General features: G+C 45.5%; 2 protein-coding genes across 2 annotated transcripts; both read left to right on the plus strand.

Moving 5' to 3' along the window:
• The first annotated feature begins 605 nt into the window (after positions 1-605).
• Positions 606-8,341, plus strand: LOC132389016 (NACHT, LRR and PYD domains-containing protein 12-like). The gene is made up of 3 exons (XM_059961433.1): positions 606-1,093; positions 1,191-1,256; positions 7,348-8,341. Exons 1-3 carry the CDS (start codon positions 1,018-1,020, stop codon positions 8,310-8,312), a joined length of 1,107 nt encoding a protein of 368 aa, XP_059817416.1. The 5' UTR covers positions 606-1,017; the 3' UTR covers positions 8,313-8,341.
• LOC132389018 (NACHT, LRR and PYD domains-containing protein 3-like) lies at positions 8,221-12,833 on the plus strand. The gene is made up of 6 exons (XM_059961435.1): positions 8,221-9,029; positions 10,032-10,118; positions 10,266-10,436; positions 10,592-10,762; positions 11,062-11,229; positions 11,394-12,833. Exons 1-6 carry the CDS (start codon positions 8,353-8,355, stop codon positions 11,479-11,481), a joined length of 1,362 nt encoding a protein of 453 aa, XP_059817418.1. The 5' UTR covers positions 8,221-8,352; the 3' UTR covers positions 11,482-12,833.
• The last annotated feature ends 278 nt before the right edge of the window (positions 12,834-13,111 follow it).

Here is a 13,111-nt window from a genome sequence, read left to right on the forward strand (position 1 = left end):
GATTTCTCTGCAAGCTTGTTTACACTTTTACAAGGACATTGCCTGCTTGTGAGTTCTTACGGAGAGAGAGCAGTGAGCAGCTCGTGGGTCGCCATGGTGACCGAGGGCGGCATTATTTGGTGGACAGCTGGAGTTCAGCACGGTGAGATAAGTAGGAGGTCCGCTGATAGACCTACAGACACATGGACGCTGAATGAGCTTTGTTGTGGCCACAGAAAAGGTGGGTTTTGTAGGATCGATAAGGAGAATCGAACAGTGGCTCTCACAGTGTGAAAAAGGTGTGACCGGTGGGGGGGTTATTCGTGTGTCCAACCCTCACCTGTGTTAATAATTCCATGACAGAATGGTCCCCTTTGTTGCGGTCACAATCGGTGACTTCCAAAGGATTTCGGAGGACAACAGGATGATCGATGGTGTCATAACCTGAAGACTCAAAACTCTTCCTCTCTTTCTCTCCATCACTACTTAACTCAATACCACGAACTGAACTGAACTTCATTCATCATCATAAGACTGCATCCATTTACCCCTAGGATTGAAGAAACTTGGTTTTCCTATTTCCATACTTATATATACTAACTATATATATTGCTAACCTGTTTGATATATCTGCATTTATATTAATGTATTGCGTAGTTACTAATAAATAGCATTAGTTTATAGCAAAACCAGACTCTACGGTATTTTCTATTTCTGTTGGTTTTTTAACCAGTCACGGGGTACGTGACACTTCCACAATATTGATTTAGAATTTCCTTCAGTTATGGTTTCTCTGTTAATGACTGAACCCAGAGAGGATGAGGCAGCAGCGCAGTGACTGCATCTGTTCTGAAGCTACCGGGACCAAGAACAGATATTTTCCTGCACATTCTCCATGTCTGTCCGTCTGCTCCATAATAAATTCATTTTTTCCTTTTGTAGAAAGTCACTGAACTGACAGAGAAGGGAAACCGGACCGAGAGTTCCAGACTCTTCCTCAGTTTGGTGAATGGCAAAGGCTCCCGGGCCCGGAGGGCCATGTGGGAATCCTTTGTGACATGGAGGACTGAGTTACCGAAGTTGGACAGAATACTGAGGGAAATACAGGAACTCGGTATGTTAAAACCACACACTGAACACACAGGCACATTGAAATAAACAGGTTTATTTATTCGAGCTCTGTTTTCATGGACATATTTTGATTCAAACAGGTCCGGATCCACAGGAATACATGAACATCGGCCAAGTGTTATCTGAGTTACCTACTGAACTGCTTGGTGAGTGATGAAATTGTCAGTTCAAACCGCATCTCGGAATTTTGACTGTGACTTGGTGGAATCTGGGAAGGAAAATTCACCATTAATCGCTCACTGATCTCTGGTTTCAAGTTACAATTCAGAGAATCTCTCGTTGCAACCTGAATATTCTACATTGTATTTTACTATTAATCCAACTGTTGGTTCTGGTGAAGCCTTCACTCCAGGTCCTCACGTTCTCGGAATCCCCACACACTTCTGACAGGCTCCTGATACACTTTATGACCCAGTCCAGGTGACTTTTCTATCTTCAGACCTTTCATCTTCCAAGCCCCTTTTCCTTTGTAATAGCACTACACACAATTCTGTTCACTGACGTTCTTCACCTTTTGTAATTCCGCTAGTGACTTGCACAGAGCTTGTCTGGCATTTCCTTTTCACCCGCTACTGCAACTACAGCATCATTTGTCAGGGTTCCCATACAGCCCTTTCTCTCTTTTTTACTCTATATATCTGGGAACGAAAAAAATGACTTTAGTATCCTTTCTTATATTATTGACCATATCCTTGCATTTCATGCACATTCATGTATAACTTGGAGCACCTTTGGCATAGTTGCCCCCGACATGACCCAGACAGTAAATTCCAGGCACCTGCAACTCTGTGAAAAAAAAAACTACCCACAATTGCTGTAAATTTACCCAATCTCACCTTAACCAAATCCCCTCTGGTATTAAACACAGGTCTTAAGTAAAAAAAATAACAAACAAAATACAGGCTGTCGACCCAAACTCATATCTCTCAAACCTGTACACCTCTGTCAGATCTCTGTTCTACCACCAGGGTAAACAAACCAAGTTTATCAAACTTCTACTTGTAGCACATGCCACCGAATCCAGGCAACACCCGATGAACCTGTTCTGCACCCTCTCCAATGCTTCCAAGAGCTGGACAATCAGGTGTATAAAATTCTCCAGATTCTCCCTAAAACCATAAGATCCAGGAGCAGAATTAAGCTATTCGGCTCAGTGAATTTGCTCTTCAATTCCTCTCTACCCCATTACCACAGTAAACGTTGACACTCTACCTCATCAGGAACATATCGACTTGCATTTTAAATATACCCAATGTCATGTCTTCCATAAGTTCACAGATTCACCGCCCGCCAGCCAAGAAATTTCTCCCAGTGTGGGTCCCCGCCAGCCAGGACAATTCACACAGTTCACTGGCATGTTAATATTCTGTATGAGACTCCCATGTGGGGCCTTGTCAAAGACTCTACCAATATACAAGTAGACAACATCCATGTGTAATCAGGTTGGCAAGACGCTAACCCCACCCAAAGCCTTGCTGCTGAACCCCAAACCACCTCAAATATTCTTTCTTTCATACTCCCATGGGGGCAGAAGATATAAAAGGCTTAAGGACACCAGCCTCAAGGACAGCTTTAATTCTGCATTTATAAGACTACTGTTATTATTGGCTCTTAATAATAAGACCATTTTTTAATATGTAAATTGCAGCATCGTGCATCTTGTAACTAATAACAACTCACTTAGATAACCACAATATACTCACAGGAGAGCGGAAAGAATACCGGTCGGGTATGAACAACAGAAAACAGCTTATGTAATTCTACTTCAAACTCTGTGGAAAGCAGAAATCTTTCAGTGTTTTACTGTCTATCAAAAAACATTTGTTTCTCTCCCCCACATGGTTAAGAGATATTCCAAGTATATATGATTCATCCAATATTTGGGAAATTTCCACACAATCTGATGAATCATTGGCGGAAAATAATCGTCCTATTAACAACCATGAAGGAACAACCACCATTATCAAAATAAATTGAGGGATTTTCCAGAGTGATTCACTGAACCCACCATGGCTTTGTCTAGCTTTAAACCCGCTCATTATTCACTGAAAGGGACAAAAATCAGGTATCAAATCAGAAGAAAATACGAATTGTACCTTGAGACAGCTATGTATTGGTGCTTTGAAATTATTTGCTCTTGCTAAAGCTAAAACAAATAATTCAAATAATGGAACTAATTTCCAAATATATATAAGGATGAACTTCAGACTAGAAAAGTGCAGAACGTTAAACATAAAGAAAGGCGCAATAGAGCCAGTAGAATTTCAAACAGAGCATCAGAAAAGCAAAGCAACAGAATATGAAACATATATTTAGGGTATCAATTAGCAAAGAAAATAGATCATCGTGTGATAAAGGAAAACCTTACAACAAAATTTACTTCAAGGCTGAAGAAGATCTGAATTTACATTAAGGATCAAGAAAATCTGCCAAACAGAGCTGAACAGTAAAAATATAACAAAGGTTGTAAACACTCACTGTGCCCATATTGACATATAATTTTGGTACAGTATCCTGGTCTGAAGCAGATCTGGAAAATATGCAAAGAAAAATAAGAAATAACAATTTGTAGAAAACACCATGTGCACTGGAGCGCACTTAGATTGATATGCAAGAGGACAGTATGAGGATGATGAAGGACAGATCTAAAAAAATGAGACAACAGCCAGATAAAATTTCTCAGAATCAGGGTTAATATCACGGGCACATGTTGTGAAAATTGTTTTTCTGTGCCAGCAGCACAATTACGTGTGCGTGTGTGGTGAGCGTGTATTTATGTATACAATTATAGGGATAGAATTGTATCAGCGTGAATTAATCAGTCTGATGGCCTGGTGGGAGAAGCTGTCCTGGAGTCTGTCGGTCCTGGCTTTTATGCTGCGGTACCGTTTCCCGGATGCTATCAGCTGGAATAGTTAGTGGGTGGCGCGACTTGGGTACAGGATGATCCTTCGGGCCCTTTTTACCCCCGTCTATGAAATTACCTGAATAATAGGAAGTTCACAACTACAGATGTGCTGGACTGTCCGCACCACTCTCTGCAGAGTTCTGTGATTGAGAGAAGTACAGTTCCCATACCAGGCTATGATGCAGCCAACGATGCTTTCAGTTGTGCCCCTGTAGAAAATCATTAGCATTTGGGGTCCATACCAAACTTCATCAACCATCTGAGGTGAAAGAGTTGCTGTTGAGCCTTTTTTCACCACACAGCTGGTGTGTACAGACCACGTGAGGTCCTCAGTGATGTGAAAGCTGTTTACCCTCTCAACCCCAGATCCACTGGTGTCAATAGTGGTTAGCCTGTCTCCAGTCCTCTTGTTTCTGTGACATTGCAACCAGCTCCTTTGTTTTTGCAACATAGATGGACAAGTTGCTTTCTTGACACCAGTGTGATCACTTCTCAACATAATCATACATCACATAATCATACATGATTATGATTTGAGATTTGGCCAATAAATATAGTATCATCTACAACACAGTCATGCGTATACAGAGAGTAAAGGAGGGAGCACAGGACTCAGCCCTGAGGGGCTCCTGTGTTGAGGGACGGAAGTGAGGGAGCCCACTCTTACCACTTGCCGGTGATCCGGCAGGAACTCCAGGATCCAGCTGCAGAAGGCAGGCTCAAGGCTGATGTCTCTGAGCTTCTTGTCAAGCCTGGAGGGAATGGAGGTATTGATTGCTGAATTGTAGTTCAAGAACAGCATTCTCACATAAGCATCCCTCTTCTCCAGATGTTTAAGGTGGTGTGCAGAACAGTGACTATTGTGTCATCTGTCGTTCGGTTGTGTCAGTAGATGAATTGTAGTTGGTCCAGTGTGGGTGACAGCATGCGGCAGATCTAGTCCTTGACCCGCCTCTCAAAGCATTTGCTTATTTTTGACGTGAGAGCGACAGGACGCCAGACGTTCAGACATGTTGCCTTCGTAGTTTTAGGTACAGGGACAATGGTGGATGTTTTGAAGCAGGACGGCACTCTACACTTGGAGGGGGAGAGATTAAAAATATCCGTAAACTCACCTGCCATTTGCGCCGTGCACATCCTGAGTACCCGCCCTGGATGCCATCCGGTCCTGCAGGCTTGCAACTGTCCACTCGTTGGAAACACATGCGAACTTCAGCCTCAGAGATGACCAATGTGCAGGTCGCTTTGTCAGCTCTCCTCGGGGCCTCAGTGTTGGCGATATTGAACCGACCGTATAAAAGATTTGGCTCATCTGGGAGAGATGCAGCGATGCTTGACTTTGAAGTCCACGATGGTGTGCAGACCTTACTCTAAGCTGTGTGTGTTGTTGGAGGAGAGTTGTGCCTGAATCCTGTCTCGGTATTGTCGTTTCGCTGTCTGGCTGATATTCCACAAATCGGAGCTGCATTTCTTGAGCTCCTGCTGATTACCAACAATGTAAGCTGTTAGTCATGCAATACGTGCCGTTTGCACGGAACTGCTGTTGCAGCATTTCTGGTTTGGGCAGTCCTGACCGGTTTCTGGTGGAAAACATCACCCTCTGTGATAATAACACACAGGTGTGTGTGTGTGTGTGTGTGTGTGTGTGTGTGTGTGTGTGCGAACGTACGTACTGGATGACGGCACGATCGTTGCTGACTGTGGGGGCCAATGCTGGATCTGCACACCCGGGAGCAGTTGGAACACGGATGTCGCTGGGAGTCGGGCATTTCGGTAGTTGGATCCTTCTTGCATCTCCTCCTCTTTCCAGCAGTCGCTCTTCTGGGTTCCTCTGAATTTTTGGTTTTTCCGTGGACAACCTCCATATTTGCCTGAGGGAGCTGTTGCTTAATTTGGTCCTTGTATCTCTTGCGTTGGACACCACCATCTCTCTTGCCCTGAGTGAGTTCTCCTTAGATACTGCTTTCGGTAACCTGGAATTGTCCATGCGAGGCACGTGGCCTGTCCAGTGGAGCTGGCTGAGCAAAATGGCTTCAGGGCCTGAAAGTTGTGCATGTAGAGTTATGCATGACTGCGTGATTATATGAAATGTTAAATTAAATAAGTTGTACAGAAATGGAAATAAAAAAAGTGATTTGTGAGGCACTATCGAGGGGTTGAATGTCCATTAGGAAACTGGATGGCAGAGGTGAAGTTGTACCTGAATCGTTGAGTGTGTGACTTACTCTGATCCTGTGCAGTGGTCCCCATGAACCAGACGGCGATGCAGCCAGTTACAATGCCCAGTTACAAATTCGAGTGATTTTGGAAATTCCTGATAGCCACTGTTGTGTCTTCTTTGTAGCTGTATTGATATATTGGCTCCAGGTTTGATCCTCAGAGATATTGACAGCCAGCAATTTAAAATTGCTCACTCTTTCCACTTCTGATCCCTCTATGAGGATTGCTGTGTTGTGTACCCTCACCTTGCCTTTTCTGAAATCCACAATTAGCTCTAAGGATAGATTTTCATCAACACAAGGGGGATTCAGCACTCCATACAAGCATATGCAAATATGATCATGGGTAGACATTGCTGAATGGAAATGAAGGGGTCAGGACATCCATGGTCGACTTTGACAGACGGAGGCCTCATAAGACAGCGCCCCACACCGCCACAGCAAGACTGATGAGTAGCAGTTGCCAAGACTTCACCACCCTCTCCACATAAACAATGTCCATCACTGAGACAGACGCTTCTGGCTTCTTCCAATAACAGAGATTTCACCTTTCCACCAATCCTCCATCACTGCGATTGAAAACTACCCATTTTCTTTCTTGTCATTCTGATGGGTTATCGATCCGCATGTCACTGTGATTCTCCCCCACCCGTTGCCCGACTTGAGTATTTTCCACATATTCTGCTCTTGTTGTGATGTAAGAGCAATGGACTCCCCAGTGTGCAGCTTTGCCAAAATTCACAGTGTCCTTCTCTCCATATTTCCATGCCAGATCAACATTAACATCATCTGTTAATGATGCAAGCAATGCTTGAAATATAGTGAAATGTTGTTGCAACGGGAGTGCAGTCAGGATTGGAATAGGATATCAGGGGAAAGTTCTCCTTCACAAATAACTAGTATCAGAATATGAGAAATGGACATTTTCTGAGACATCCATCGCTGTCAATTCCGGTGTCTGTGAACAGAATTTTACTTTCTGCCTAATATCCATGTAAGCATTGAATTAATTCATGTAATCTCAAACACTGAATGTTGAAATGCAGTTATAATATTCTTTGTCCGTTGAACCATTTAACATTTTGACTATGTTCTCTGTTCCCATGGAAGATGTTCAACAGAAACACAAGGAGACTCTGCGGGCACAAACTGAAACACTGAGAGTGAACACGATCCTGATGAGGGAGAAGGTGAAGGTTTTCCAGCTGGTTGACCGATACGCTGAGCTCACGGTCATTTCTACTGTTCGAGATCGGAGACTGGTGGAACATGAGCTGCTGGCAAGAGGCAGAGACCACGAGGAGTGGAGACAGAAACATCTCCGCAGAGAGCTGGAAAAAATCCGGACTGATCAGTTACTCCAGAGCAGCTTTTCCCGGAGTAAATCCAAAACTGGGAATTCAGCAGCAGTGGCTGGAATCCCGGGGATAGGGAAAACAACAATGGTACAAAAGATTGTTTATGACTGGGCCACGGGGAAAATATACGAACAATTCCAGTTTTTCTTCAGTTTCAAATTCCGGGATTTAAACACCATTAACTGTCGAATAAACCTGAGGGAACTGATTCTGGATCAGTATCCTTACTTTGGGAATATCCTGAGAGAGGTCTGGAAGAACCCAGAGGGATTGCTGTTTATATTCGATGGTTTGGACGAATTCAAACACAGAATCGATTTTGCTGACAGTCGGAGAGATACAGAACCAAAGCACCAGTGCCCAGATCCCGAGTGGTGGTGTGAAGTGTCTGACATTGTGTACAGTTTAATCCAGGGCAAGCTGCTCCCAGGGTGTTCAGTGCTGGTGACCACCCGTCCCACTGCGTTACATTTATTGGAAAAGGCAGAGATCAGTGTCTGGGCTGAAATCCTGGGATTGTTTGGTGAGGAAAGGAAGGAATATTTCAGCAGGCATTTTGAAGATCAGACGGTGGCGGCAGCTGTTTTCAAATATGTGAAGGAGAACGAGATCCTGTACACCATGAGCTACAACCCCTCCTACTGCTGGAGTTCCCAAGACCATCACCCAACTGTACTCCTACTATATTTACAACATCCTGAAAAACCACGGCCGTGAGATTGAGAACCCCCGTGATGTGTTACTCAGGGTTGGTCAGATGGCCTTCAGAGGAGTGTCCGAGAAGAAGATTGTGTTTACAGATGATGATTTGATCAACCACAATCTGCAGCCTTCCCAGTTCCTGTCCGGGTTCCTGATGGAGCTTTTGGAGAGAGAGGATTCTGCCCGGTGTGTGGTGTACACATTCCCACACCTCACCATCCAAGAGTTTGTAGCTGCAGTCGCACAATTCCTGAATCCACATCCCGGGGATATCCTGATATTCCTCAATGAAGCCCACAACACGACAGATGGACGATTTGAGGTATTTCTTCGTTTTGTTGCTGGTCTCTCCTCCCCAATGACAGCTCGGGGCCTGGAAGAGTTTCTGGGTCCATTTCCTCATGAAACAACCTGCCAGGTGATTGACTGGGTGAAGAAGAAGGTTAAACACCAGAGTTCAAACACAGAGAGTGAAGCTGGTAAAAGGAGCCTCCTGAACACATTGCACTATCTGTTTGAGTCTCAGAATCTTGGACTGGCTCAGGCCACACTGGAATCAATGGAATCACTTTCATTCCGTGGAATGACACTGACCCCGATTGACTGCGCGGTCCTGTCTTATGTCATCGGACTCCGTGACACAATAAAACACCTCGACCTGGAGTACTGCCTTGTTCAGAGTGAAGGAATCCAGCGGCTGGGACCCAGGCTGCACAAGTGCCAGGATTTGAGGTAACTTGACTTATCTATCACTCTGTTCCATTGTGTTGTTTCAATGTCAAGGGATTTGGTTAAAACTGTAGTAACTGAGGTTCTGAAAAATTGTGACAAATGCCCTAGTGATTGGCCACTAATTCCCCAAGTACAGGAGGTTTCTGTGATTCCTTGTGAAGGGCTGTTAGAGACTTTGTCAGTTCTGAGAACACCGGCCTTTGGTTTAATGATAATAAATCACAGGAATGGCCGTGTTTCTCGCTGCCTGTGACACGTCCATTGACAATGTTCCTTCTCACTGTTACTGACACCCAGACCGACACTGACTGCAGCAGGTGGGTCAGAGATTCACACTCCCTTCCCGGTGAGGGACAAGAGACAGTCCTCAGACTGTCCCAGTGAGAAGGAAAGAAATACCATTGTGAGATTGTCCTCCCCTGCCCTTCCTCTTGTGTGACTATCACCATCAGGCCACCTGTGTGACTGTGCTCACTACCAGATACCCAGACCCCATGGGCAAATCTTCTCTCCCGACTGTGGGCCTCAGTTCAGACCCACCTCTTCCATGAAATCTTTTTCTGTATCCTCTCGTCTTGTAGGATTAACTTTTCCCATCCTCCTTCCTCCTGTGGGATCTCTCTTCCCATCGAGTTTTCCTCAGGTGCGGTCTCTTCCACCATTCCCATTGACAGTCTCCCAGTCATAAATTTTCCACACTGTGGGACTTTCTTCCATCATTCCTCCCTGCTGCTTCTGATGCTCCCAGGCCAATAACACTTCTCTAACCGTCAGAAATGAGACAGAATATGTGTATTTTACAGGATCACACCAACAGATTAAATTACTGATACTCGGTGAATACCCTGGAGCTGGGCAGAGAGGGACGTTGACAGTGATGGGAACACTGATCAGTGATTTACTGAAGGGTATAGTGGTTCCTGAAATACCTGATTGAGAGTAATTCCCTCAGACCCTCATCAATTCATCAATTTGTTTAGCAATCTGTCTGTTTGTGTTTAGACTTGCGGGGAATGAACTGGGAGATTCAGGAGTGAAACTGGTGTCTGCGGCTCTGAGGAACCCGGAGTGTAAAATACAGAGACTGGGGTAAGTACCAGTCTGTGGGAGATTGTGTTTACAGTCACTGAGAGTCTGACACTGAACATTAATGTGAACAGTAATTGAGATACAGATAAACTCTGGGAATTTGTACCACCTCCTCTCTCTGTGTCCTTCACCTTTTCTCATCTCCAGGTTGGACAATATCGATCTCACAGTTTCTGGTGCCGAGAATCTTGCCTCTGCTCTCAAAACAAACCGATCACTGATGGATCTGAACATGGGTCGTAATAAACTGGGAGATTCAGGAGTGAAACTGGTGTTTGTGGCTCTGAGGAACCCGGAGTGTAAAATACAGAAACTGTGGTAAGTACCAGACTGTGGGAGATTGTGTTTACAGTCACTGGGTGTCTGACACTGAACATCAATGTGATCAGTAATTGTGTTACTGATAAACACTGGGGATTTTTACCGTCTCGTATCTCACTGTGTCCTTCACCCTCACTTTCTCTCATCTGTAGGCTGAGAGATAACAGTCTCACAGATTCTGGTGTCGAGGATCTCGTCGCCGCTCTCAGTACAAACCCATCACTGACGGAGCTGGATCTGAGTGAAAATAAACTGGGAGATTCAGGAGTGAAACTGGTTTCTGCGGCTCTGAGGAACCCAGAGTGTAAAATACAGAAACTGCTGTAAGTACCAGACTGTGGGAGATTGTGTTTACAGTCACTGGGTGTCTGACACTGAACATTAATGTGATCAGTAATTGTGTTACTGATATGCACTGGGGATTTGTACCATCTCCTGTCTCTCTGTGTCCTTCACCCTCACTCTCTCTCATCTCCAGGCTGAGGGAGATTGTGTTTACAGTCACTGGGTGTCTGACACTGAACATTAATGTGATCAGTAATTGTGTTACTGATAAACACTGGGGATTTGTACCGTCTCCTGTCTCTCTGTGTCCTTCACCCTCACTCTCTCTCATCTCCAGTCTGTACAATGTCGGTCTCAGGGATTCTGGCGCCGAGGATCTCGCCTTCGCTCTCATTACAAACTCATCACTGATGGTGCTGGACCTGGGATTAAACTCGCTCACAGACAGATCTGTCCCGGCTCTCCGCCGCGTCATACTGACCCTCCCGAGTCTGGGGCGGATCGGGTAAGTGCTTGTGTTAATGTTCAATGTGATGAAATATCAGCGGATCCGCGGGTTTTCTGGTGAAATTTGTCTGTGAGTGTTGCTGAAACATTAACCCCGGTCCCCTGTTACTGACACTGTTGTGTAATCTGTTTATTTCATCGTTATTCTCGCATCTGTTTCAGGCTGCACTGGAATCGGTACAGTCCAACAGGAGAGAGGGAACTGAGATCTCTGCAGGAACCCAGACCAGGACTGAGAGTGGAGTTGTGAAGATCTGAATGTGTGATCATCCCTGCTCGCTGGATGAGGACATGTTGGCCGATTTCCTGCAATACACGTTTAATTTCTAACTGTTCTAACAGATCCTGGCTTCAGCCGAGCTCTCTGTGATCTCAGAGGCGGTGCCGCAGTGACATGATTCCGCGTCCTATCCAGTTCAAACATTCCTTAATTTACATTTGTCATGATGAAATCAATAAACTGCTGTAACTTCCTGCATTGGTGTCGGACCTGAGTCTCACTAGGGGAGAAACAGTGACCTGGGGTTACTGCTGCCCCCCGCACTCGGTGAACTGCAATAATGGTTCTGAGCTCCTCACACTGGTACAGCAGCGTCTCAGAGACGAGGCGCCCACAGACAGTTAACATCTACTGTAATGTCAGACGTGATTTCACTGAGTTCCCAAGTACGAATGGGATGCGGGATGGAATACCGGCATTCAGCACAGGGTGAAGTTCCAACCGCATCGTCCCATCACACACTCCCGGGGTCAGACACAGAGTGAAGCTCCCTCAACATCATCCCATCACACACTGTCGGGGTTAGACTCAGAGTGAAGCTCCTTCCACACCTTCCATCAAACACTTCTGGGGCAGACACAGAGTGAAGCTACCTCAACACCGTCCCATCACACACTCCCGGGGTCAGACAGAGAGTGAAGCTACCTCAACACCGTCCCATCACACACTCCCGGGTTCAGACACGGGGAGAAAACACGTCTCTGCAGTGTGAGATATACCAAAAGAGTTCTTGAGCTGAAACAGATTACAAAGGACATTCTCATTGTGTTCACCTTGGAACTGTAGCATAGGGAACCACAAACACACACACACACGCACACACACACACACTCAATGAAGTGGTACAGCTGCGCCTCAGTTCCAGGCTGAGATTGTCCAGTCCCCAGGATCTCTTCAGTCCCTATCCCCATCCAGGCTGACCACCGCTTCCTTGCACCCGAGATACACCCACTCTCCTGACCCCAGCCTTCCTGAGCACTCTCCTGGCTTTGCAGACAAAATTGACAAAAGAGATTGGAAGCTCATATACGGTATACTATCAGACCTGCATCCTCAATGGTCGGAAACAGCAGAGGGTCAGACACAGAGTGTATCACGCTCTCCACGGATCAGATACAGAGTGAAGATCCCTCTGCAATGTCGCATCACACAGTCTCTGGGTCAGACGCAGAGTGAAGCTTCCTCCGCATGGTACTATCACACAATCTCTGTGTCAGACAGAGAGTGTGGTTTACTCCACATCGTCCCATCAGAACCATCCAGGGTCAGACACTGAATGAAGCTCTTTTTAAATCATCCAATTACATACAACTGGGGGTCAGAAACACAGTAAATCTCCCTCTCCATTATCCCATCACACACTCCTGGGTTCTGAGACAGTGAAGTTCTCTCCGCACCATCCCATCGCACACTACCGGTGTCAGACACAGAGTGAACCTACCTACACCACGTCCCATTACACACTCACAGGGTCAGACATTGAGAGAATCTCTGTACACACCATGAAATAACCCACTACCGGGGTCAGACACTGAGAGAATTCCCTCCACACTGTATAATAACACAATCGCAGGTCAGACTTTGAGAAAATCTCCCTCCA

The sequence above is a fragment of the Hypanus sabinus genome, unplaced genomic scaffold (genome assembly GCF_030144855.1).
Source record: "Hypanus sabinus isolate sHypSab1 unplaced genomic scaffold, sHypSab1.hap1 scaffold_460, whole genome shotgun sequence".
Taxonomy (NCBI): Eukaryota; Metazoa; Chordata; class Chondrichthyes; order Myliobatiformes; family Dasyatidae; genus Hypanus; species Hypanus sabinus.

What these genes read in the sequence shown, in the direction of transcription:
- LOC132389018 (XM_059961435.1), top strand. Translation starts at nt 8,353, where the DNA reads ATGGCCTTCAGAGGAGTGTCCGAGAAGAAGATTGTGTTTACAGATGAT. An exon ending in TGTAAAATACAGAGACTGGG is followed by an intron (nt 10,119 to 10,265) that starts GTAAGTACCAGT and finishes TCTCATCTCCAG; the next exon opens with GTTGGACAATATCGATCTCA. An exon ending in TGTAAAATACAGAAACTGTG is followed by an intron (nt 10,437 to 10,591) that starts GTAAGTACCAGA and finishes TCTCATCTGTAG; the next exon opens with GCTGAGAGATAACAGTCTCA.
- LOC132389016 (XM_059961433.1), top strand. Translation starts at nt 1,018, where the DNA reads ATGTGGGAATCCTTTGTGACATGGAGGACTGAGTTACCGAAGTTGGAC. An exon ending in GAGGGAAATACAGGAACTCG is followed by an intron (nt 1,094 to 1,190) that starts GTATGTTAAAAC and finishes TGATTCAAACAG; the next exon opens with GTCCGGATCCACAGGAATAC. An exon ending in GTTACCTACTGAACTGCTTG is followed by an intron (nt 1,257 to 7,347) that starts GTGAGTGATGAA and finishes TTCCCATGGAAG; the next exon opens with ATGTTCAACAGAAACACAAG.